General features: G+C 42.4%; 1 protein-coding gene across 1 annotated transcript in view; it reads right to left on the bottom strand.

Annotated features, from left to right (window-relative positions):
• FAS (Fas cell surface death receptor) overlaps window positions 1-26,783 on the bottom strand; it is a 36,717-nt gene that overhangs the window by 6,368 nt on the left and 3,566 nt on the right. Inside the window, exons 2-8 of the mRNA XM_028104618.2 lie at window positions 17,825-17,990; window positions 6,330-6,467; window positions 5,035-5,143; window positions 2,149-2,207; window positions 1,929-1,994; window positions 724-785; window positions 274-298 (exon numbers count right to left, since the gene is read on the bottom strand). Coding sequence (XP_027960419.1) covers window positions 274-298; window positions 724-785; window positions 1,929-1,994; window positions 2,149-2,207; window positions 5,035-5,143; window positions 6,330-6,467; window positions 17,825-17,990 — 625 coding nt within the window. The remainder of the gene's footprint in view (window positions 1-273; window positions 299-723; window positions 786-1,928; window positions 1,995-2,148; window positions 2,208-5,034; window positions 5,144-6,329; window positions 6,468-17,824; window positions 17,991-26,783) is intronic.

Genomic DNA, 26,783 nt, shown 5'->3' on the forward strand with positions numbered 1-26,783 from the left:
AATTCTATAAGACACCTGTTTGTGAAGGAAAATGCTCTTAAGCCTCAGAATATGGCATTTCATTGGTCCCCAACTTATTTTTAACTATGAGTATTAGTTATGCAGTCAAACACACTGTCTGATAAACCCTTGATGGTGAGCAGAATGAACTCTAACCTCGAGGAAGAGACCCCACAATATGTCACTGAAATTAGCAATATTGTTTTACTCTGAAATCGGCCTGTTAACTCCCCAGGAAGCCATCTCCGTGAAATACAGTGATAGAAGGCTTACCTGCATAATTTATTGGCATCATTTCCTGGGGGAGACAAAAAATGGAGGGAAGGAGCAAGATAAATAAACATCTATTTATAATATTCTAAATGTAATTGTCTAATTCTTCCTTAATACTGAAGGAAGTATAATCAGTAGCTTGATGTATAAGATTAGCTAGATGATGTGATTCAGGATTCTCTTTCCACTCAAATTTTTATTCTGCCAAGTTCCAGCCTTGCTGGAATACTAAATTAGCACTCTCGTATTCTTTGTTGATTAATTCTCAGGCTATTTGTGTAGGAGCTTTCTATAAACTGGGCACCAAATCTTCGTCCGTTCTTGATGCCCCTCTAATCCATGCACACGCACTCGCAATAAATGTTTGTTTTAAAACAAGGAGCAAATAAAACACTGAATTGCTACTTTCTCCATTTTCTTAAGAAAGCGGATGCATGTTTCAACACCTACAGTTGTTGAGGCTATGAATCCAGGGTCTTCATTCTTTTTATTCCTGCGCCGTCTTGACTTCCCTGGAAGATCAAAGACATTTCTGTCAGACTCAAGTCTCAGCCTTGTAGGAAGCCTGTGAGAACTACGAGAAGTGGGAGAAGGAAGGAGAAATTCACTGAAACTTAAAGTGACCAACACCCCAAGAGGCAGCATTGTCCCGATTTTGGAAATCCCACCCCGTGAGGTCAAATGTTCTAGAGATATGTCCCATTTTAATTGGCCATCCCATGATCACACACTGGCCTAGCCTGAAGCTGGCTTTTGACTCACCATATGTCCACCACGACTCCCTGTCACCAGAATGGAATTGGGGGGCATGCCTGTGGCAGGACTCAGAAGCCACAGGATATGGGAAGTTGGCATTCAAGGCCCAGAAATTCAAGTACATATGCTCACAAATCCCTACAGTATACACTCAGTGCGTGTACGCCTTGAAGTCAGGGTAAATGAAAGAAAGGACACGTCTCCAAGCACGATGATCGTGTTTAAGCACTGAGTGTGTATCTTTAGCCTCTAAAAGCAAGGTGACCTCTTATCTTCACCTGATCTGGAGAAGCAGTGATGGGTTCCAACGGAAGAGGAAAAACCGGATGCCTCCAAGTTTTTCTATGGTCATCATGATTATGCCCAATTTGGGCTTACCTGTTGACTTTGCTAAGTAACCCTAGCATAAGTTCTATTGCCACAGTATTTTAAATTAAGATGGAGAAATAATAGTAAAAACACAAAGACCATGGAGTCTGAACAAGGGAGAGGAGGCACAAAGAGGACAAACTTATAAAGTGTTCCCCACACTCTTTCCCAGGAAGGTCCTTTCTTCTCGTGTTCTTTATGGCGCCATCTCAACGAGCAGTCAAAGATTCCTTCTGCTTCTGACCCACTCCGCTGCTGCCGGGGTGAAAACCTACCCTTGTTCATACGGAGGATGGGAATATCCATTCTGAGCTTTAGAATGACTCCTCAAAAACAGTAGCCGAGGGATGATATCATCTAGTTCTTATCAGCTCTCAGGGGTGCATTCAGCAGCGGGAATTTAACAATATAACAGAGCCACCTACCTGGCAGGAGCTTTCTTATGGGTAGGAGACAGAGGGGAATTCTTGTGAATAACTACTTTCCAAGTTATTTCAATCAGCAGTGGTTTGAACAAAGTAAGAACTTACACCAAAATAGTGCCAATACTACAATCGGGATTAGGACCAAAAACCACAGAAATTTCAAGCTGGATCCTGTAGGTAGAAACATTGAACACGGAATGTGAAAACAAGCAGTCTTTAAGAGTGAACAGAGTACTCTCAAAGAATCAAAAGAGATTGGCTTTTCTTCATATTTTACAGTAGGGGTGAGAGAAAGGAGGATATAATCATAAAAAGAAATAATAACCTTTTCTACATTTGGTGTTGCTGGTTGGTGTGCAATTCTCAAGGATTCCATGTTCACACCTAAAAAAAAAAACCCAAAAAACAAAAACTAACAGGGGCCACTGGGTGGCTCAGTCATTTAAGCCATTCAACTCTTGATTTCGGCTCAGGTCATGATCTCAGGGTCGTGAGATCAAGTCCTGCATTGGGTTTCCGCGCTCAGCGTGGAGTCTGCTTGGGATTCTCTCTCCCTCTGCCCCCGCCCCTTACCCCACCACTTGCATGCATGAGTGTGTGTGTGTGTGTGTGTGTGTGTGTGTGTGTGTCTCAAAATAAATAAATGAAATCTTAAAAAAAAATACAGAGGAAATTCAAAAAGCCTGGTGGACTGACTCCTTGATCATCTACAATGACACACTCTAAATCCAGTGCCATTTTATTCATTTTTGCATCTCCAGGAAACATCATCCCTCAAATATTGCTAGAATAAGCATCTAAAGCTGGTACAAATTCATAACATAATTTGGATGTTTGGATGAGAAATATCCTAAAGAGTAACTATGTTCGTTATAAAATATCAAGAGTTGGGGTGCCTGGGTGGCTCAGTCGGTTAAGCGTCTGCCTTCGGCTCAGGTCATGATTCCAGAGTCCTGGGATTGAGTCCTGCATCGGGCTCCCTGCTCAGCACAGACTCTGTTTGTCCGTCTCCCTCAGCCCCTCCCCACCCACCCCTGCTTGTGCTTTCTCTCTCTCACTCTCAAATAAATAAATAAAATCTTTTTTAAAAATGCCGAGAATTAAAGGAAAGTAGTAAAATACTGACAAATAGGAAAAAGGATGAAAGAGACAAAGATTTAAAATTGGTAGTAAGCTGTGCTCTCAAAATCATAAACTGCCAAAAGCTGTTTCAAAACAGTCCCACTGAACAGTAAAATGACTGGATAACAGCCCCTGCCCATGCTACTGCTTAGAAAGCTACCCAGCCAGCCCTCAGAGGCTTCCCCTCTCAGCGTCAAGTGGTGATCACGAAACTCAAGAGGAAAATCCTCGGGATTTCCTCCGGACCGTCTGATTGTTAGATTGTCTGAATGATAGCCTGGTTCAGCCCATTCCCTAACTCTGTGAGCTTGGGTATGTCACTTAACCACCATGAGCCTGTTTTCTCATCAATAACAATGAGATTACATTACAATAACAAGGAGGGTTATGGTGAAAAGAAAATTAAATTGAGTTTAGGAGGTATTTAGAACTATTATTACAGTGGACCTTTGAACGATGTGGGGGTTGGGGCACTGACCCCCCCCCCCACCGCATAGTTGAAAATCCTCATATAACTTTTGACGCCCTCAAAACTTAACTACGAATAGCCTACTGTTGACCAGAAGTCTTATGATAACATCAATGGTCGATTAACACGTTTTGTATATTACATGCATTCTATACCGTATTCTTTCAACGAACTAAGCTAAAGAAAAGAAAATGTTACTTCAAAATCAAGAGAAAGGGGCACCTGGGTGGCTCAGTCAGTTAAGCATCTGACTCTTGATTTTGGCTTAGGTCATGGTCTCAGGGTCGGGAGATCGAGCCCTATGTCAAGCTCTGTGCTGTGCGTGGAACCTGCTTGGGATTCTCTCTCCCTTTCCCTCTGCCCCTAGCTCCCCACCCTGCTCATGCTCTCTCTCTCTCTTCAAAAAAAAAAAAAGTCAAGTCATAAGGAAGAGAAAATACATTTACAGTGCTGTACTGTACTTATTGAAAGAAACCCACATATAAGTGGACCCTCACAGTTCAAACCCATGTTGTTGATGGGCCAATGCATTATTATTATTATTATTATTATTATTATTATTATTTCAGCACGTTAGTCCCTCCCCTGTAGTCCCTACTTATGCCATCATGAGGCACTCTCAGCCATGGGGGGGGGGGGCTAGAAGGGAAAGACTAGGTTAAGTGCACGTAATTTTAAATTTCTAGTCAATAAGAGACATAAGGCATTGTGTCCCTACTTCTCAAGTCAACTAGGTGAACTCCCAAACATTTCCCAAGGTGAAATACAAGTTTAAGGAGAGGCACATGAATATAATCCTAAATGTTTATATTGGTACCACCCAAAATCTTACGGAGCAAAAGCTACTTTATAACACATATCGCCCAGTCTACACTTCACTGAAATGAGGCTGATAGGAGATGTGAATACTGTTTGCATCCCATGAGTGAGGGAATGGATGCTCGGAGAGGTTCAGTGACCTGCTCAAAATCACCCAATCAATCAGAAGAAAAGTGAGATGCACAATCAGGTTTTCTAACTTTGGGCCCAAACCAAGCTCTTCTGCATGAAAGACAAGGTCCTTCATGATCTGGCACTGGTTCCTTCTCCCTGCACTCTGGCCGGGTACTCTGCTCTCTGGAATGGCCGTCTGTATTTCTGCAGATGCTATCCCCCTGCCTGAGATGTCCTGTCCATGTGTGCACACCTGGGGATGTTCTTTCCTTCCTCTCTCAAGACTCCCGTCATGTGTCCTATCTTCACCCGCCCCCTCAGGCAAAGCTGGAAGGTTCTCCGTAGAAGTCCTAGCAGCCTGAGCACATGTCTCTTCTGGTGCTTGACCCCGTAACCATTGCTTGCCTTGACTCTCTCTGCCTCTCGCCTGAGACCTTTGATGCCAGGAATGTGGCTTGCCTGTAACACTTGTTAGCGTAAGCAGCATGCACAGTACAAGCACATAGGAGGTATTCAATAAACGTTTGGAGACTGGACGTTTGAATGAACGAACGGTTATCTAGTGGCTTAGAGGCAAAGCAAGACTAGAACCCAAATTCTTGACTCTCAGCCAGTGTTGCTTCCCTCTAGGAAGACAGTCTGTCCAGGTATATTTAGCATCTTGATCAAAGAAAGATGAAAACTTACGTGGTGCACGGGGTACAATGTCCGCATTCAGAGATGTTACAAAAAAAGTTTGGTATACATCTGCACTTGGTATTGTGGGTCCGGGTACAGTTTCTCTCCACTTCAAAGCCTAGAAAGCCAGTTTGCAGACTATTAATTACAGCAGCTGGTGAGCATGGGCTGTAAGAGGTTTTGAGATCTAGCGCTTAAATCAGCACACGTTTTGCAACATGGGTAGCGTTTACGAGCAAAACAGGCGACCCCAGCAGAGTTTTAAGTGGACAGACAGTCCAGCAGCCAACACAGCCCCACTTTTGCTTTAAAGAGTTCCCCTGTTCCTCTAGAGCCTGGCTGCTTAGGACGTGGCTTGTGGACCAACAGCGTTGGCCTCAGTCAGAAGCCTGTTAGAAATGCAGAATATCAGGGGTGCCTCGGTGAAGCGTCTGACTTCAGCTGGGGTCGTGATCTCATGGTTTTGGGATCGAGCCCTGCATTGGCCTCCCTGCTCAGCAGGGAGTCTGCTTTTCTTTCTCCCTCTGCCCCCTGCCCCTTGCTCATGCTTGCTCTCTCTGTCAAATAAATGAATAAAATCTTTAAAAAAAAAAAAAGAAATGCAGAATATCAGGCCCAACTCTGGACTTAGACCGATGCCAAAGCCCTCACTTAGAGATTCTGATTTAATTGCTCTGAGGTGGGAACTAAATGTTGACATTTTCAACACTCCCTGTGCGATCCTAATGGACAATTGAGAAGCATTCCTTTAGAGCCTGAATGGGGACAAGAAAAGTTTTATGTCCAGGCATTTCTTGATATCAAATGAAACTGGGAATATTTTTGTTACATTTGAATCTGGGCTCTCATGATATATTGGGACGTTCATAAAAATTCAGGTCCCCAGTTGGAATTATCAGGACAAAACTGATCTCTGGAGGGAGACGGGGAGCATCCCACCCACCACCTCTTGGATTCCTCTGTCCTTGTATCAGAAGGCTTCTGAGCTCTTGCTGGCTATAACAAGAGCATCAATCAAGGCAAGAAAAAAAAAATCTCTGCCAATTTTGATGGCAGCTGATGAACCTGTTCACCAGGTTCATATTTAGTCATCTTGGGAGAAATGCCTAGATTTGACCCACAAATGTCTAGACCAGTGATTAGCTCAGTACCTGGTCCTGCTTCACACCAGCCAGCTCCATCTTGTCCTTTCCTCTATGACACATAGCACCAGAGTAGGTCCCAATTTCAAATTGTATATGTATTATGCTCCAAATCGTGGAGTACCATGATTGGTCTTTCTGATTGCTTTTTAAGGCACTTACCGAGCTGTCTATCACAAATTCCACATCTTCTGCATTTATAAGAAAAATGCTCTTGGTCTGTGTACTCCTTCCCTTCCTGGCAGGGCACACATTCTGATTCACCCTCCTCAGATTTGCAGTCACCCACTTTCCGTGTGCCTGCCCGAGAGAAAAATGCAGCAAGCGTTGGAACACGAGGAATGCAAGGGACATGCAACTGTGTGGGAGATATGCACGGATGACAAAGAAATGGGAGTCAGGACTGTCAGACTAATGATACATAAATACAACGGGAAAGAAGGTTATTGTAAAAATCCTGCCACCAGGCAGAAAGTCTCCCAAGACAAAAGCTCAAAGAGTGTCTCAAAAATATGCCTGGAGACATAGGATGATTAGCAATAGGAGTATATATATATTTTTTCAAAGGTTAGAACGACCTGGAAGAAATGCCTCTAGCAACTTTCTTTGCAAGGGAGGGCAGAGGTTCGTATTCATTCCTCTTTCTATTCCTTTGCCATTAAGGGTGCGTTTTCATGGGAAGGCACGAACATATTAATGACAAAATTTATTATCAGGTGGGTTATCTTCATTCACATGATTGTAAATAATATTCGTATTCGCTTCACTTGTCAAATAAGGTGAGTCCCTGTATTGGTGTTCATAAGCAGTTGACAACAATGCTTTCTCTTGAAAATTCATTTATTTAACAAGTGTTTATTAAATGCCTATTGTATGTCAGGCACTTTCTAGGAGCCAGAGATCCTGCAGGAAGGAAGACAAAGCCTAGGTCTGCAAGGGCTTCACGTTTCCAGGGAAGAAGCAGGTCATGCCCAGATCAATGTCTGATGTCAAGTGGTGCTAAGTGCCTTGGGGAAGAGGAAAGCCTGGCTGGTGGTTTTCATTATTCATGGTGTAACTAATTAAAAAAAGAATAGGCTGAGTCTAATCTGCCTCACACATGTGTGCGGCAAAAATAATGTATGCTCTTTCCTGGGTACATGACTTTCTTAACAACTGCTAGCATTCTTTCTGAGAACACATAATACTACATAACCAAATGATGAACCTGAAACAGGTATGATACTGTAGTCCACAAAGAAGACAATAGTGGGTCAGGAGCACAAAGTGAGTTGTGAAAACCCAGAACTAAATTCAAATACGGAGCATCATCGAGCATCGGGGCTGTACAACATCATAGCAGTGTTTAAGAACACCGAGCCAAAGTACAATTTTGTTGGCCTGCCAAGCGTATTATAATGATTTCTACACGAATTGGCCCCTCTAACGAATTACCTTGCAGAATAAGCCTAGCGCAATGCCTACGGCATGACAGTTAGCACAGGGCTATCTCTCTTCCAACGTACACAACCTCAATTTATCAAAATATTTATCAAAATATGTGGTTGTTTTCTTTTCTTTTTTAATTAATTTTTTTTTTTAATTTAAAGAGAGAGTGGTGGGGGAGAGGCAGGGAGAGAGAGAGAATCTCAAGAGGACTCTCCGCTGAGCGTGGAGCCCGAGGCGGGGCTCGATCCCACGACCCTGAGATCATGACCTGAGCCGAAATCACAAGTTGCCGCTTAACCGACTGAGCTGCCCAGACGTCCCTGAGTGGTTGTTTTCCTGAAAATAAAATTTTACAATACATTTGTTTCTGAGTGTAATAGTACACATGCTCAATGTGGAAAATTTGGAAAAGTTCGGGAAGTATAAAAAGCACCTGTATGTCAACCAGGCTGAGAAAGTCACGGTTATTGTTTTGGCACATTCCTATGCGTGTATGCCCATGCATACATGTGAGCATATGTGCATGTAATATGCATGCGTGTGCATGTGTACTGTATGTGGTGTACCACAGAATCCTTCTGATTAGATAAGGTGATGTGACGAGGCCTTTTTGATGCATTAATCAAAAATGTCATTTCACGTAGGCCATCACTGAAAAAAAATACTGTTTAAGTATTTTAATTTACGAAGTATAACTGTGTAATTATTGGCCAGTCTTGTGGTGTAGGAAAAAGTAATAAAAATTCCAGATTCTTCCTCATGTAGGTGACATTCAAAATGCCTCCCTTCCTGGTTTTCTTTCTCTTCCTCCCTCCCTGCTCCCTTCCCTCTCTCTCTCCTCCCTTCTTTCCTTTCTTCCTTTCTTTTTGATGGAAACAAATCCTTACAGATACCAATAATTTGTATGACAGGCTTTCAAGGGTTTTGTGTTTTTTTCCATTTATTTTGACCTCATCCCATTCAGCAACAATTCTTTTAGCAGCTCACCTGGACTGAAATCCTCCAAGCATTCAAACGAGTTTTTGTAGAAGTAAAATCTGTCTTTTTCTCTGTATTTGTACAGCATTGGCTTATATACTAGTTAATTAAATTACATGTTAATATCACACCACCAATGAGCATAAAGACTCAGAAGCAATTTGAATAGTGATAAGCCTACAATTCAACAAGACAGAATAGGGGCAGAAAGAGGAATAGCGTGTGTTGGACACCACCCAGGATTCTTAGAGATGGAACAGAGAGAGTCAGTGAATCCAGCAGGCAGAGCAGTTAGAAATCCCTTCGTGCGGGTGGGGCACTGGGGGTGGCTCAGGCGATTAATCATTGGACTCTTGGTTTTGGCTCAAGTCATGATCTCAGGGTTGTAAGATCGAGCCCTGCATTGGGCTCCTCAGCGCGGAGCCTGCTTGAAATTCTCTCCCTCCCCCCACCCCCAACCCCCATTCTCTCTCTCAAAAAAAATAAAATTCCTTCAGGGAATTTATACATTGAGGCTTATGTCAGAAATACATGAGAAAACATGATAGAACTGATGGAGACATTCAACTTTTGCACACTCCAAAATGTACTTCATCAATCCCACATCACTGAGTATCACAATGGAGCGTCATGCATACAATATTTTCCTTTGACTATTTTTAAAGACATCCTCCCCATAAATTTATTACTACATCAATAGGCATGAACATTTTCAAGTTTTTGACCCACATATCCAAATTTCTTTCTTAAACGGTTGTAACAATTTACCTTCCAATTATGGTTAATGAGAGTTCTTATCTCATAAGCAAACCCAGGGTTGAAAGCACTTCTTCAGTGAAAATAAAGCAAAGAGAAAAGGGAAAAGCAAACAGACAAAAATCTTTGACAGTTTGAAGGGCAAAGCATATTCTCTTTGTTTGCATTTGCATTTTAAGTTTTACAAATATGAGGAAGGACCTTAAGTCCTCGGGCAAATAGATGATGTTTGGCAAGTTATTAAAAGGCCAGGAAGCCATTCTCTCTTTCCTTTTGGAGAAGAGTAAATGTAAATAGGCTTAAGTATAAATGGTTTGGATTATAAGGGAGATTTTCCGTGAGCCTTATTCAAAACTGCAGGAGGAGGCCAAGGGAGACTGGACCTAAGCCTGTTTAGCTGCTTGATTGCTGGAAGCCTGGGATGCTAACCACAAAACCTACTATGTACAGTCCTTTATGGTTCTATTCATCTACAGCTGTACCCCACGTGCTTTTCCCCTTTATCTTCCTCTCCTACTTCACAAGGCAGCTCAGAGGGAGTCACATCTGTATGAGATGGTAAGTCAGCTCTACTCCATGTTGAAAAAAAAGGTTTGCACCACTGCCTTTCGCGAAGCTTCTAATTTGCCAGTGTTTGAAGGATTTCCGATCTGAAATCGGTTTCCATTTCAAGATACTGGTGTTAAAAATTGGTTGAGTTTTGTCCATTGCTTTTCTAGCTCATCTAGTTTCAGCTGCAAAAATGCAAATGTATTTTGCAGGCCTCAGAGACCTTCTGACTGAAGGGAATTGTTAGACACATCTCTTAAGGGGCTGGGGGGGAGGTCCCTCGCTTTCAGAGCTCCATGGTTATGCAGATACATTTTAATCAGTTCTGTTGGAGGTGGAGCAAGATGGTGGAGGAGTAGGAGACCTGGATTTCGTCTGGTCTCAGGAATTCAGCTGAATAGGGATCAAACCATTCTGAACACCTACGAACTCAACAGGAGATCGAAGAAAAGAATAGCAACAACTCTGTGAACAGAAAAGCGACCACTTCCTGGAAGGTAGGACCTGCGGAGAAGTGAATCCGAGGCGACATTCGGGAGGATAGACGGCGGGGGAGGGGGCCTCCGTCGGCAGCTTCTGGCAAGTGCTAGAGCCGCGGAGCACAAAATCGGACCTTCTAGAAGTCGGCTCCGCTGAGGGACGTTGCTCCAGCGGCTAAGCGGGGGGTGGAACCCTCGCGGGACAGTGGGGTCTCAGGACCCGCGGGGTCACAGAAAGACCGGGGGTGCTGAGTGCGGCAGAGCTCCCAGGGATCGGAGCGGGGAAGCCGGCTGCAGAGACGGAGCCGAGGCGCAGGCTCTCAGCTCGGGGTGGCCATAAACTGTGATCCGCGGCCCAGTCGGGCCACTGCTCCTCCAGCAGGGACCCAACAAGCGGCAGAGCCGGGGAGACTCCCCTTCCTCCCCCGGGAGGAGCGGCGCGGGAGCGCACCGCAGGGATCTGCTGGGTTTGGAGACTCCACACGGGGTCGGGTTCCAGAGATAGAAACGCTCGGTCACAGGCCGGGTGAGCGCGGAGTGCGGCCGGAGACCGGGGACACGGGAGTGACTGCTTTTCTCTGGGGGCGCACTGAGGAGCGGGGCCCCGAGTTCTCAGCTCCACCGGGCGGAGATTGGGAGGCCACCATTTTCACCCTGGTCCTCCAAAGCTGTACCGAGAGCTTGCAGGGAACAAAAGCTCTTGAGAGCAAACCCGAGCAGCTTGCTTAGCCCGGACCGACAAGGGCGGGGCAATTCCGCCTCCGGCAAAGACATTTGGGAACCAGGGCAACAGGCCCCTCCCCCAGAAGATCAGCACGAACAGTCAGCAAGCCAAGACCAAGTTTACCGATCAAGGAGAACGGGAGAACTCCAGCGCTAGGGGAATACTGCACAGAGAATTCATGGCTTTTTTACCATGATTCATTAGTCTTTCAAAGTTAATTTTTTTAACTTTTTTTTTTGAATTTTTCTTTTTCCCTTTTTCAACCAACATCTTATCAATTCCTTTAAAAAATTTTTTTTTATTTTTCATTTTTAGAGTCATATTCTATCCCTTCATAGTAGTTACCCTTATTTTTGGCATATATATATATATATATATATATATATATATATATATATGTTCTTCTCTGTTTAAAATTTTGAGATAGGGTTTCTTCTAACAGATCAAAATATACCCTAAATCTCTAGTGTATGGCTTTGTTCTAGTCTCCTGCCTGATCACATTCTCTCCCCTTTCTTTTTCATTCTTTCCTTCTTTTTTTTTAATCCCCTTCTTTCTTTTTTCAAGCACCTTATCAATTCCATTTTTAAAATTTTTTTATAATTTTCATCTTTACAGTCATATTTCATCCCTTAATTGTATGAACCCTTATTTTGTACATATATAAGTCTTTCTTTCTTTAAAATTTTAGGAGGCACTTTCTTCTAACAGACCAAAAGACACCCAAAATCTAGTGTGTGGCACTGATCTATGCACTAGCCTGACCATATTTGATCATATTCTGTTTTTTTTTTGTTTTGTTTGTTTTTATCTTTTCTTTTTCTTTCTTTTTTTCTCTCTTTCTATTTCTTTCTTTCCCTTTCATTTCCCCTGGTTTTAGGTCTTTTCTGATTTGTTTAGAGTATATTTTCTGGGGACGTTGTTAACCTGTTACCATTTTGTTCTCTCATTCATCTATTCTCCTCTGGACAAAATGACAAGACGAAAAAAATCACCTCAGCAAAAGAACAAGAGTTAGTACCGTCTGCCAGAAACCTACTCAATACAGACATTAGTACGGTGTCGGACCTAGAGTTCAGAATCATGGGCGCCTGGGTGGCTCAGTTGGTTAAGCGACTGCCTTTGGCTCAGGTCATGATCCTGGAGTCCCGGGATCGAGTCCCACATCGGGCTCCCTGCTCAGCAGGAAGTCTGCTTCTCCCTCTGACCCTCTTCCCTCTTGTGCTCTCTGTCTCTCATTCTCTCCCTCTCAAATAAATAAATAAAATCTTTAAAAAAAAATAGAGTTCAGAATCATGATTTTAAAGATACTAGCTGGGCTTGAAAAAAGCATGGAAGTTATTAGAGAAACCCTTCCTGAAGAAATAAAAGAACTAAAATCTAACCAAGTTGAAATCCAAAAGACTATTAATGAGGTGCAATCAAAAATGGGGGCACTAACTGCTAGGATAAATGAGGCAGAAGAGAGAATTAGCGATATAGAAGACCAAATGATGGAAAATAAAGAGGCTGAGAAAAAGGTAAACAACTACAGGTTCACGAGGGCAGAATTCGAGAGATAAGCGATACGACAAGACGAAACAACATTAGAATAGTTGGGATCCCAGAAGAAGAGAGAAAGAGAGGGGCAGAAGGTATATTGGAGCAAATTATAGCAGAGAACTTCCCTAATGTGGGGAAGGAAACAGGCATCAAAATCCAGGAGGCACAGAGAACCCCTCTCAAAATCAATAATAATAGGTCAACACCCCGACATCTAATAGTAAAATTTACGAGTCTCAGAGACAAAGAGAAAAATCCTGAAAGCAGCTCGGGAGAAGAGATATGTAACCTACAATGGTAGAAATATTAGATTGGCAACAGACCTATCCACAGACACCTGGCAGGCCAGAAAGGACTGGCAGGATATCTTCAGAGCACTAAACGAGATAAATATGCAGCCAAGAATACTATATCCAGCTAGGCTGTCATTGAAAATAGAAGGAGAGATGAAAAGCTTCCAGGATAAACAAAAACGAAAGGAATTTGCAAACACAAAACCAACCCTACAAGAAATATTGAGAAGGGTCCTCTAAGCAAAGAGAGAGCCTAAAAGCAGCATAGACCAGAAAGGAACAGAGACAATATACAGTCACAGTCACCTTACAGGCAATACAATGGCACTAAATGCATACCTTTCAATAGTTACCCTAAATGTAAATGGGCTCAATGCCCCAATCAAAAGACACAGGCTATCAGATTGGATTAAAAAACAAGACCCGTCGATATGCTGTCTGCAAGAGACTCATTTTAGACCCAAAGGCACCCCCACATTGAAAGTGACGGGGTGGAAAACCATTTACCATGCTAATGGACACCAAAAGAAAGCTGGGGTGGCAATCCTTATATCAGACAAATTAGATTTTAAACCAAAGACCATAATAAGAGATGAGGAAGGACACTATATCCTACTTAAAGGGTCTATCCAAAAAGAAGACCTAACAATTGTAAATGTCTATGCCCCGAACATGGGAGCATCCAATTATATAAGGCAATTAATAACAAAAGCGAAGAAACACATCGACAACAATAAATAATAGTGGGGGACTTTAACACCCCCCTGCTGAAACAGGCAGATCATCTAAGCAAAAGATCGACAAGGAAATAAAGACTTTAAATGACACACTGGACCAAATGGACTTCACAGACATATTCAGAACATTCCATCCCAAAGCAATGGAATACACATTCCTCTCTAGTCCCCATGGAACATTCTCCAGAATGGATCACATCCTAGGTCACAAATCAGGTCTCAACTGGTAGCAAAAGATTGGGATTATTCCCTGCATATTTTCAGACCACAATGCTTTGAAGCTAGAACTCAATCACAAGAGGAAAGTCGGAAAGAACTCAAACACATGGAGGCTAAAGAGCATCCTACTAAAGAATGAATGGGTCAACCAGGAAATTAAAGAAGAATTAAAAAAAAATTCATGGAAACCAATGAAAATGAAAACACAACTGTTCAAAATCTTTGGGATGCAGCAAAGGCAGTCCTGAGAGGAAAGTATATAGCAACACAAGCCTTTCTCAAGAAACAAGAAAGGTCTCAAATACACAACCTAACCCTACACCTAAAGGAGCTGGAGAAAGAACAGCAAATAAAGCCTAAACCCAGAAGGAGAAGAGAAATAATAAAGATCAGAGAGGAAATCAATGGACTAGAAACCAAAAGAACAGTAGAACAGATCAATGAAACTACAAGCTGGTTCTTTGAAAGAATTAACAAGATTGATAAAGCCCTGGCCAGACTTATCAAAAAGAAAAGAGAAAGGACCCAAATCAACAAAATCATGAATGAAAGAGGAGAAATCACAACCAACAGCAAAGAAATACAAACAATTATAAGAACATATTATGAGCAACTCTATGCCAGCAAATTAGATAACCTGGAAGAAATGGGTGCCTTCATAGAAATGTATCAACTACCAAAATTGAACCAGGAAGAAATAGAAAACCTGAACAGACCTATAGCCACTAAGGAAATTGAAGTAGTCATCAAAAATCTCCCAACAAACAAAAGCCCAGGGCCAGATGGCTTCCCAGGGGAACTCTATCAAGCATTTAAAGAAGAATTAATACCTATTCTCCTGAAACTGTTCCAAAAAATAGAAATGGAAGGAAAACTTCCAAACTCATTTTATGAGGCCACCATTACCTTGATCCCAAAACCAGACAAAGACCCCAACAAAAAGGAGAATTACAGACCAATATCCTTGATGAACATGGATGCAAAAATTCTCACCAAAATACTAGCCAACAGGATCCAACAGTACATTAAAAGGATTATTCACCACGACCATGTGGGATTTATCCCTGGGCTGTAAGGTTGGCTCAACATCTGCAAATCAATCAACACAATACAATATATTAACAAAACAAAGAACAAGAATCCTATGATCCTCTCAATAGATGCAGAAAAAGCATTTGACAAAGTACAGCATCCTTTCTTGATCAAAACTCTTCAGAGTATAGGGATAGACAGTACCTACCTCAATATCATAAAAGCCATCTATGAAAAACCTACAGCGAATATCATTCTCAATGGGGAAAAGCTGAAAGCTTTCCCCCTAAGGTCAGGAACGCAGCAGGGATGTCCACTGTCATCCCTGCTATTCAATATAGTATTAGAAGTCCTAGCCACAGCAATCAGACAACAAAAAGAAATCAAAGGCATCCAAATCGGCAAAGAGGAAGTCAAACTCTCACTCTTTGCAGATGATATGATACTGTCTGTGGAAAACCCAAAAGACTCCACCCCAGAACTGCTAGAACTCATACAGGAATTCAGTAAAGTAGCAGGATATAAAATCAATGCACAGAAATCAGTGGCATTCCTATACACCAACAACAAGACAGAAGAGACAAATTAAGGAGTTGATCCCAATTACAACTGCACCCAAAACCATAAGATACCTAGGAATAAATCTAACCAAAGAGGCAAACGATCTGTACTCAGAAAACTATAAAATACTCCTGAAAGAAACTGAGGATGACACAAAGAAATGGAAAAACGTTCCATGCTCATGGATTGTACGAACCAACATTGTGAAGATGTCAAGGCTACCTAGAGCAATCTACACATTCAATGCAATCCCCATCAAAATACCATCCACTTTTTTCAAAGAAATGGAACAAATAATCCTAAAATGTGTATGGAACCAGAAGAGACCCCGAATAGCCAGAGGAATCTTGAAAAAGAAAAGCAAAGCTGGCGGCATCACAATTCCGGACTGCCAGCTCTATTACAAAGCTGTCATCATCAAGACAGGATGGGACTGGCACAAAAACAGACACATAGATCAATGGAACAGAATCGAGAGCCCAGAAATGGACCCTCAACGCTATGGTCAACTCATCTTTGACAAAGCAGGAAAGAACGTCCAATGGAAAAAAGACAGTCTCTTCAACAAATGGTGTTGGGAACATTGGACAGCCACATGCAGAAGAATGAAACTGGACCATTTCCTTACACCACACACAAAAATAGACTCCAAATGGTTGAAAGACCTAAACGTGAGACAGGAGTCCATCAAAATCCTAAAAGAGAACACAGGCAGCAACCTCTTTGACCTCAGCCACAGCAACTTCTTCCTAGAAACATCGTCAAAGGCCAGGGAAGCGAGGGCAAAAATGAACTATTGGGATTTCATCAAGATAAAAAGCTTTTGCACAGCCAAAGAAACAGTCCACAAAACCAAAAGACAACCAACAGAATGGGAGAAAATATTTGCAAATGACATATCAGATAAAGGGCTAGTATCCAAAATCTATAAAGAACTTATCAAACTCAACACCCAAAGAACAAATAATCCAATCAAGAAATGGGCAGAAGACACGAACAGACATTTTTCCAAAAAGACATCCAAATGGCCAACAGACACATGAAAAAGTGCTCAACATTGCTCGGCATCAGGGAAATCCAAATCAAAACCTCAATGAGATACCACCTCACACCAGTCAGAAGGGCTAAAATTAACAAGTCAGGAAATGACAGATGTTGGCGGGGATGTGGAGAAAGGGGAACCCTCCTACACTGTTGGTGGGAATGCAAGCTGGCGCAGCCACTCTGGAAAACAGTACGGAGGTTCCTCAAACAGTTGAATATAGAGCTACCGTACGATCCAGTAATTGCACTACTGGGTATTTACTACAAAGTTACAAAGGTAGGGATCCGAAGGGGTATGTGCACCCTGATTTTTATAGCAGCAATGTCCACAATAGCAAAACTGTGGAAAGAGCCAAGATGTCCATCGACAGATGAATGGATAAAGAAGAGGTGGTATATATACACAATGGAATATTATGCAGCCATCAAAAGGAATGAGATCTTGCCATTTGCAACGACGTGGATGGAACTCGAGGGTGTTATGCTGAGTGAAATAAGTCAATCAGAGAAAGACATGTATCATATGACCTCACTGATATGAGGAATTCTTAATCTCAGGACACAAACTGAGGTTTGCTGGTGTGGTGGGGGGTCGGAGGGACGGGGTGGCTGGGTGATAGACATTGGGGAGGGTATGTGCTACGGTGAGCGCTGTGAATTGTGCAAGACTGTTGAATCACAGACCTGTACCTCTGAAACAAATAATGCAATATATGTTAAGAAGAGAAAAGAAGAAGAAGAAGACAGCAAGAGGGGAAGAATGAAGGGGAGTAAATCAGAGGGGGAGATGAACCATGAGATACGATGGACTATGAAAAAGTGAGGGTTCTAGAGGGGAGGGGTTTGCGGGATGGGTTAGCCTGGTGATGGGTATTAAAGAGGGCACATTCTGTGTGGAGCACTGGGTGTTTTGCACAAACAATGAATCATGGAACAGTACATCAAAAACTAATGATGTAATGTCTGGTGATTAACATAAAAATAAAAAAAAGAACATTAAAAAAAATCAGTTCTGTTGTGATAAGCTTTCATATCCACAAAGGAGTCCTCTTTGGCTCCTGAAAAATGGAGCTGAAGAGAGAAAGCCTGTCACTTCAGGGGCACATGTCATTTGTAAATTCCGTTTCTTCATCTCTACTACAAGCAGAATAAAGCTGAACTCAACTAGTCTTGGGAAAGTAATTTCCTGCCTGTTTTTCTTCCCAGTAAAGCTATAATGCAGAACCAAGCACTGTAAACTCTTCTCTCCATTATTACTGTATGCTGTTCCTCACCCGGATTGTCAAGCTAATTGCTGGATGTTGATGGAACATACCAGGAGGACATGGCTGACAGCAGAATGTGCTCTCACGTTGCAGGCCTTCCAAGCACCCAGCCTCCCTTATGGTGATGTTCTTGCGCAATCTCAACACCTCGGAGTTGATAGCAGTTGCTTGAGCATTAACACCTCTAGGCCACGGTCCCGCGATAGAGGTAAGTATCTGTTAAAGAAAACCATGAGGAGAATTGTATTGACTTCCCAACTAGACAACGTGGACCACAGGTGTAAGCTGCCTCAGATGGCTATGTTTGCGGTTGCATAGGCTAAAAGCATGGGGCCCCGTCCTTCTGCTCACACATCTCCGGAAAAGGAGGATGCTGATTATGTGATAGTCCAAACTACTCCAGAAACAGCATCATGGATGGTAGGAGCCAGGGCTCTGGCCTCAAAAGCGAACCCTGACTCTCATTTACCAGCCTTGTCACTGGGTGAAGTCACTTAAATTCTCCGAGTCTCTGTTGTTTTATCTATAAAGTGGAAATCAGCTCCTCTTCATGGGTTTGTTGTGACCATTAAATGCACGTAAAGCTCTTAGCGCGATTTCTGGCACATAATAAATAGGTGCCCCATGAATGGTATTATTAATTTATTAATTATTATTATTGTTATCGTCACAATGTTCTAGTGAGGAACAACATAGTCAAGTAGGCAAAACCATGAAATTTCAAAATGACTGCAGTGTGAATCCCAGTTCTGTTGCCAACATGGTGACTTTAGGCAAATTATAGAACCAACTGACCCTCAGTTGCCTGACCTGTAAGTGCCAGTAGCGGTTTCTGTCTTGAAGGGTTATTATGAGGATAAAAAGTGATAATTTCTCCCAAACCTGGTACTTAGCTTATAGCATGTTCTATTTCTTCTCTTTTTATAGGTAGCCGCAGAATAAACAATTTTGGTGAAATCCTGTCTGGTTAACCAAGCATACACTGAATCTCATGGGATTTTCTTCACCTTTGCTCAGAAAAAAAAAAAAAAAATAGAACTTCTTTTAGTTGAGAACCAATCTTTAATCTATTTGGGGTTCTTTTCTTCTGGAGGTAAAAGTGATAGCGGTCTAAGTGATATCGTGTCAGAATTATCTCATGAGTTATAGACTAGAATTACTTAGAAAAATGAGCCCTCTAAAATGTATGGGAGCATTTGGGGATGATCTCTGATTGATTTTCTCTGGTTTCCTATTTTTTTGTCTCTCTAACCATCAGTATAAATAGTCTCTCATTTTAGGTGGAATATGTAAATTCTATTGCTAAACATCAAAGAAATCTAAACTATTAGTACTGAGGATTTTTCTTAAGGTCATTGTTCACAGTTTTCACCGCATACGTTATTTTTTTTCTCCTTTATGGTATAGTAATAATACTGGCATCTTTTGAGTCAAGGGAACTAAGTGTTCATCATGTGGAAACCACTACCATGGAAGTCTCTCCCCAGGCCTTCCAGCCCTTCTGCCGTTGTCACCCAAACCTGTATCCTTGTCAGGACACAGGATATGACGGGACCCCCAAGAAGGGAGGGCTGAGGGAGACGTGGCTGCCCAATTTTCCTCCTGGGACGGATGTCTTTAAAAATGCATCCCTAAAATTCAGCCTTTCAAGAGGGAAAATGACACCAAAGCATCAAGAAAACATCCCACTTAACCAGGGACATGCACCGGCAAAATGTAGAGCTAGTGCTTATCCGAGGTTCCAAACAACTTTCATAGTGTTCTTTCCCTACAGCCAAGAGACAGGTGAACTTACCAGGGGCTATATGCTCTCTCTCTCAATATGAATAATTCTACGTATAGAACACCTGAAACTGGTACCCAGATCAGAGGAATAATGTCTAAATATGCTGGCTTCAGTGCCTCTTCAACCCAACAGACATTTCTTGAGCACCTACTATGTGCCAGGTTCTGAGACTACAAAAGACAAGTAACATTGACTGTAATAGGAAGGGAATATTAAGTTTCTTTGAACGTAAGAACTTTGAACAAAAGGTCTTTATTAGCATCAATCTCTCTTTTCATGGCGACAGTGCCCCACTTCTTACTTTATCTGCAAGGAATTCTCTTATCCTGTTAATATCAGCTCCTCTTCTAGATCAGAGAATAATAGCTAATGCGTAGTAACTGAATTGGGCACGCTAGGAAGTAATAATGTAATGGAAAGCATACCAAAGTGTGAACTACTAAGATCGGAAGGACTTTCAAATGAAAATCCTTCAAATTGTTAGGATCCTCATTCCATAACTATCTTGTTGTTCTATCAGGGATTACGCATACCGGCCAGCTAGCATTCCAGATATTGCCAACATATGAAAACTATAAAAAAAATCTCTCCAGGGGTGCCTGGGTGGCTCATTCGGTTAAGCATCCAACTCTTGGTTTCGACTCAGGTCATGATCTCAGGGTCCTGGGATCAAGTCCCACCTCGGGCTTCACACTCAGCAGGGAGTCTGCTTGAGATTCTCTCTCTCTTTCTCTGCCCCTCCCCACCATGCTGTCTCTCTCTCTCTCTCTCTCTCAAATAAAGTAAGTCTTAAAAAAAAAAAAATCTCTCCATAGTTGGAAGAGACCAGTGAGTCCTGTTTGCAACAGATAATGGAAAACTGAACCTAAGCAATCTGACTGAGTAGAAGCAATTCTTTCCTATTGTCAGCCACCCCCACTGCTGTGAAGAGGGGGTTAACAGGGAGATATTACTTCTTCTCCTCTTTCAATTCTGGTGTCTCACTAGAAACTGAAGAAAATGTAACAGGTTTAAACTCAGAAGAGATTGATAGGGATCGAGCAGGCCAAAATTGACCAGTGGAAAAAAGCACAGAAAGTTGACACCCAATCCTCTGTGTGTGTGGGTGGGTGCACGCATGTGTATCTCCTATGGCCCGGGGGGCCCTATCCTCCCTGGTACTCTAATTGCATCCAGGATTCCTGAGACAGTATTATGAGCAGGTCCACAATTTCTGGCTTAGGTGATGAGTGCTCAAGACAGTAGCACATTTTACATTTGCAGATTGTGACACTGATGCTATTTCTGGAAAACTCTGCATCCAGTCGACCTTCTCAGGCTAAGATAAATGTATACTCTCCCTCGTTTTGTTTTAGTTTTGAAGTTTTTCAGAGGGAATCAAAAATCCTCTGTCCAAAATCCAATCAGAATATGAGGAATTTCCAGAATTTCAGCAGCATGCTGAAAGACAGGAGCATCACTAGCCACAAAGGGCAGACACCAGCACCAAGCTCGTCTCATATCTGACCACGTCCGCTTCACGGAGCTGAATTTCTGGAAACATTTTTTTACTTAGTTCAGCATCAAAAACTCACTTCAAGTATGAAAAAGAAAGCTGGTCCAAAGAGCACGTGGTGCCTGTTACATAAGGTGAGGCAGGCGGTGCTCCACAGAGCTTGTATTTGCTTTGTAATTGTTCCATTAACTCAAGTTTGCAATATGCAAAGATTTAACCCAAACCGTCCAGGCAGGAACCGGGGCAATTTGACTGTGACAAGGCAGGAAACCCACAAAGGATGAAATGATCTGAATGCTCAGAAAACTTGTTTTCAGAAAAGCTGAAAAGGCCAGAAAATTGATTAAACTAAAGATCTGAAAAATGTAAATAAACTAAGTCAGATGATCACCCAATGGGAAAAAATGAGGAATAAATAGTTTTACATCTCCATCATCCTAAAGATGAAAAAGTCAGAGAAACCTCAATTGTATATTCTGCTGGGAATATTCACTAATCCATTAATCAAATTAATTAATTGAGTGAATACTTTGTTGGGCACCTACTATGTGCCAGACAGGTGCCTGGGAACAGCCCACTGAACAGATACAGACTCTGCTCTCATAGAATTTATATGTAAGTGAGGTACGTGAGGGTTCTCACGAGAAACAGGACCAAAAGGGTGTGTGTCTGTGAGAGAGAGAGAGAGAGAGAGAGAGAGAGAGAGTTGGGGGAGAGACTCGGCAAGTCCAAAATCTTTTAGGATAGGCCACCAGGCTGGAGAGTCAGGAAGAATTTCAGTTCATGTCCAAAGACAGTGTGGAAGCAGAATTTCCTTTCCCTCAGGGGAGCCCAGTCTCTAGGCTGTTAAGGCCTTCAACTGATTGGATGAAGCCCACCCACATCAGGGAGGGTAATCTGCTTTACTCTAAGTCTACCACTTTAAATGTTAATCTCATCGAAAAACAACAGCACCAAAAAACAAAAACAGAAACAAAAAACGCCTTCACAAAAACATCCGGGAGAATGTTTGAGCCAATGTCTGAGCTCACGTCTGAGTTCACGATGACACATGAAACGAAGCATCACGTGCAGGGAGATGAAGAACCAGAGAAATAGGCACCCTGCCCCGGAGGGATACAAGCTGGGTGAAGCAATAAAGCAAGCTTAGGGGGCATGGAGAGTTTGAAGGGTGGGGCAGGGCTGCGTTAGAAAGCGTGGTCTGGAAAGGCCACAGAAAGAGAGGATGTTTGCGCACTGCCCTGAAGGGAATGTGGGTAAGAGTTGGCTTTCGGGAAAGGGTTTTCCAGGAGGGTCATACCCAGAAGAACTTGGCCTGACCAAAATGGGGAAGAACCCCAGGTCCTCAGCAAGACCATCATTAGCAACTAGCTGTGAAGGTTATTTAAATAAAGATCTCCGTCTCCCGAGCCGCACAAGTCATTCGTATCTTGCCGATGGAAGGCATGGCGGGATTATATGGCCAACCTTAACCCTAGATGCCACAGTCTCGTGGACTCCTGGAATGTCAGAGCAGGGGAGGGACCTGTTCAGCTGCAAGATAGATTTTTTAAAAAATGGACCGTCGTGGGTCTTTTGTTATCTAGAGGATGTTAATATTTTCTGCAAGTCAGAAAATGTGCTTCTCTCTCTCTCCTGACTCACCCATGTAAATGTGAAGTGAGAGCACCAGGCCCCCTAGGCCGATTTTCCCTTTCCCCCAGTACGTGTGCCTGGCCTGTTACAAAGTTCCTTAATGTGTGTCTCTCCTTGTGATAATTACAAGAAGCCTTTGCATGAGGAATTCTTATTGTCTTCTTTTACCTGAGGAAGCTGAGCACAGAGTACAGGAAATGACTTGCCCAATAATACACAATGAGGAAAGGCCAGGGGAAAAGTCGGCACCTCTGACCGGGACCTGGGCTCTGTTTTAGGTTTGTAAATTAGTTTCCTAATTATTTCCATTCCATTTAGGCGCACAAACCACTCAATTTGTTTTCAGACAGTCAGTTGTTGGCAAGAAGCCTGAGTGTTAATTATACAAAGAATCTTTCATGGGGTGCCTGGGTGGCTCAGTCAGTTAAGCGTCTGCCTTTGGTTCAGGTCATGATCCCAGGGTCCTGGGATTGAGTCCCACACTGGGCTCTTTGCTCAGTGGGGAGTCTGCTTCTCCCTCTCCCACTCCCCCTGCTTGTGTTCCCTCTCTCGCTGTCTCTCTCTCTGTCAAATAAATAAATAAATCTTAAAAAAAAAAAGAAAAGAAGAACCTTCAAAGCAAATGCATATTTTGGGTCTGGCAGGTACTCTCTGAGAACCAGAAATCAGTCCCAAGTATAAGAAGGCTGCAGCAGGGCCCCAAGGCTGGGGTTCTGGCTGGCACGGAAGGGATGTGGAAACTTTGCACCCCTGGTCTGCAGCTCGGTTCTAAGTGGGGTTTACACTTCCCTTCCTCCAATCCATGTGCTGAGTTCCTGAGAACAGCCACGACGCCCGCTGGAGCTGCAGGCTCTTGCAGGGTTGGGGGTCTGAAATGCACAAATAGAAACCCAAGTCTTCCTAGACTAGAGTCTCGGCACCGGCTCCCTTTGAAACTCGGTGACAGAGCTGCAGGAGAGTTTGTCCCTTGTATCAGTTGATGAACTGAGAGAATAACTGGATATTCATTAGCTATCTGCATCAGGAATGGGTCACTTTTCAGAGCCAACCAGCTCACTCAATACAAGAAATGAAGCAGGCAGAGCCAGACCCCAAAATTGAAGACCGCCCCCCACCGTGTACCTCGCCCTGGGTTGACAAGCTGTCCGCCCGGTCCTAGGACTCGAAAGCGCTGGAGCTCTCACGTGGCAGTTACAAATAGAGTAACATCTCAGTGCCGGAATTAAGCAAACTATTGGAAGAGGTTGAGACTACCTTTGGATTACACCAAAGAATCAATTGCCTTGAGAGATGAGCTAGGATTTGAAAAGGAAGTAAAAAAAAAAAAAAAAAAATCACTTTTTTTTCCTGTTCTTATTGAAGCTCGAAGCAAACAGGAAAATAATTTTTAAAAGCAGCAAATTTAAAAAAAAAAAAAAAACCAGACACGAGGCAGTGAAAAATGCAAGAATGGTAAGAATGACTAACAGGTGCCTGAAGAGTCAGTGAATTTTTTTTTTCAAAACTGAGCCCTGTCCTCTGCTGCTGAGGACATAAATGAAGAAATGAAGCTCAACAAATTCTTCTTGCTTGCTTGCTGTTTGGACTCTTAGTTATTTAGAACATGTAAGAAGAAAGAAATTCTAAAAAGACCATTTCCAACTATGAAAGCCATCTCTACTGTATGTGTGTCAAATGTAAGGAAACAGTAGTGACATTTCGTAGTAGGTGCATTATTGAAACACTGAAATACAGAGAAATAAAAGAAATTTTTCTACATGAAAGAGATGAGTGAAGATTCCATTCCTTCTTATTTTTTTCAAAATGTGTAAATAAAAATACGCATGGTAATCTTATGCCTGGAATGTCTTCTTTCTTTCTTAAGGCCAGTTTCTGGGGACACCAGGAGAGACAGAGCTGAGGAGGTGGGCATAAGGGACCGGCTAGACCTCTGAGTTACCAAGCAATGCATAAAAGAAAATGAGGGAATCTAGAAAATTCTACCTGGGATTAGATTTTGAGTTTGGTGCAAGAGTTAGAAAAATCATCTTCAAAACTGTGACAGACCTCAGAATCATGTAGGGATGCATTAAAGAAAAAAAAAAATAGTGCAGGTTCCACCACAGACATAGAATCCGGGTGTCTGAGATCATCTTCAGCAAGTCCTCAGTTCTGTGGATGTTCACCAAGGTTGGAGACAGCCCAGCTGGAGCAAGATCTGAGGGCAGCAAGCCACTGTATTTACATGTGAGGAGTTGAAGAGGTTTACAGACCAACAGCCTCTGTGGTCTGCACTTGCAAATCAGAAGTTGACTTCTCATGAGAAGTAATGACCCTTCCCAAAAATAGGCCTGAAGGAAGAGAAGTCATCTTTGGTGGAGGAAACAGATAGTGGGGGGGCTACAAAATCCTAAACTAGAGCCTAGAGTCCTTCACTGCCCCGGGGGCTGGGGGGCCAAGAAGTAGCAGAGGACCGAGGTGTCCATGCGTCATAGGCAACAGGGGAGGAGAGGCTCGTCGCAATGGAGAGGGCCACCTGGGCCAAAGGGCAGGCGAGTGGGGGCCATGTGGCATGTGGGCCCACGTCTTCCATTTTTCAAGAGAAACCAAAAGATGGCAACTAATATTAAAAACAGGCACTCACATATATATTTACTGTATGTATCAATACCATGAAGGCTAAAAACAAAACAAAACAAAATATAGTTTGGGGCAGTGTCTGCTCAGTGTTTGAAATCAGGCCTAAATCTATTAAGACACCCATATGAAAAAACAGTCTACTTTGACCAAGGATTCTCTTGTGAGGATGGCTAAAAACCAAAGCTCAGTCATCAGCCAGGGGCAAGAGCACAATCTAGTGTGCTCTGAGTACATATTCTCTTTCTCTCCCAAGATCTCTGGCCTCCGAGATCAAAAGTATCGATGTTTCTCACATCTTATATTTTTATGGCCTCCCGGAACACAGAAGTGAGTAAATCTAGAATCCTGCATGACTTGACCAGAGGACAGTCTGTCATTAATGACTCCATGGCCAAGTTTATTCTAATTTTGCAAGTTTATCCCAGTTTGCAGCTTAAGCTTGCTTGCCTCACTGGGCTGAGGATATCTGCCCAGTGAGCTGCAGTCAGATTTGCTGATTTATCAGGCTGGCCTTGCTCAAAATGCCTAAATCCACAGTGAATTCACTATCATCCTTACACTTAGTGGAACTTGGGCCAGTCGCCCAACATAGACCGCCGTTTCTAAATGCCCAAGATGGGAGTGGCTTGGTTGCACAAAAGTCCATTCCAAAACAAGAAGGGAGAAGAGATCAAAGGGAAGAATTCGCTCATTCCCTTCTGGGGAAGGTGGAGCTACCAAACCTACAATGATCAGTTTCTTTCTAATTAGAGCTTTACTACTTATATCTCACTTCAAAGAAAATAGAGGTTGGCAAGTAGATTGAATTATTTGTTCCTGCTTAAGACTGAATTCAAGAGACTTCCTTAAGAAGCTAAAGGGGCTTTGTTTCTCTTTTTAAAGCAAGGGTCTTCCAGAAAATGAAAAGGACTTTCTAGGTAGTTAAATGCTGTTTTCCCACTTTTGTGAACAGATCCACATAGATAGCAAAAAGAATACAAGACTATGCACTAAGATACTGACAATGGTTCTACAAATAATTTTTTTTGTTTGGTAATAAGATATACGTAGACAGATTCCAGTACAGTTAGAAATGGGTTTCTTTAAAATAATAGATTATTTAAGAAAAAGAATAAATAAAATAATAAATGATAAGAATTCTAGAAATTCAAGTTCATTAAATAAATGCCCTCTCTGTAAATGCATCCAATAAAAATTATAAAATAAAAATTGTGTCCCTGAGAAATGACAGAAAGCAGACTATAAACAGCACTGAATAAACATGCAATTATGTACCAGTATAGACAAAACTAAGAGGCTGTAAGTAAAATACAAAATGCTTGTTTTAGGTGATAAAATAAGGAATGACTTTATTTTTTTCAAGAATTACTTTTTATTTCACATCATTCACATCTCTCTTTATAGCTATTTAAAGAGAAGAAAGAGATTCACCGTCCTAAATTTGGTTTCGACTTGCTTTTTATTTCTGGATCCA

This window comes from Eumetopias jubatus, unplaced genomic scaffold (assembly GCF_037043125.1).
Source record: "Eumetopias jubatus isolate StellerSeaLion01/CBP00866 unplaced genomic scaffold, mEumJub1_p1.0 scaffold_17, whole genome shotgun sequence".
Taxonomy (NCBI): Eukaryota; Metazoa; Chordata; class Mammalia; order Carnivora; family Otariidae; genus Eumetopias; species Eumetopias jubatus.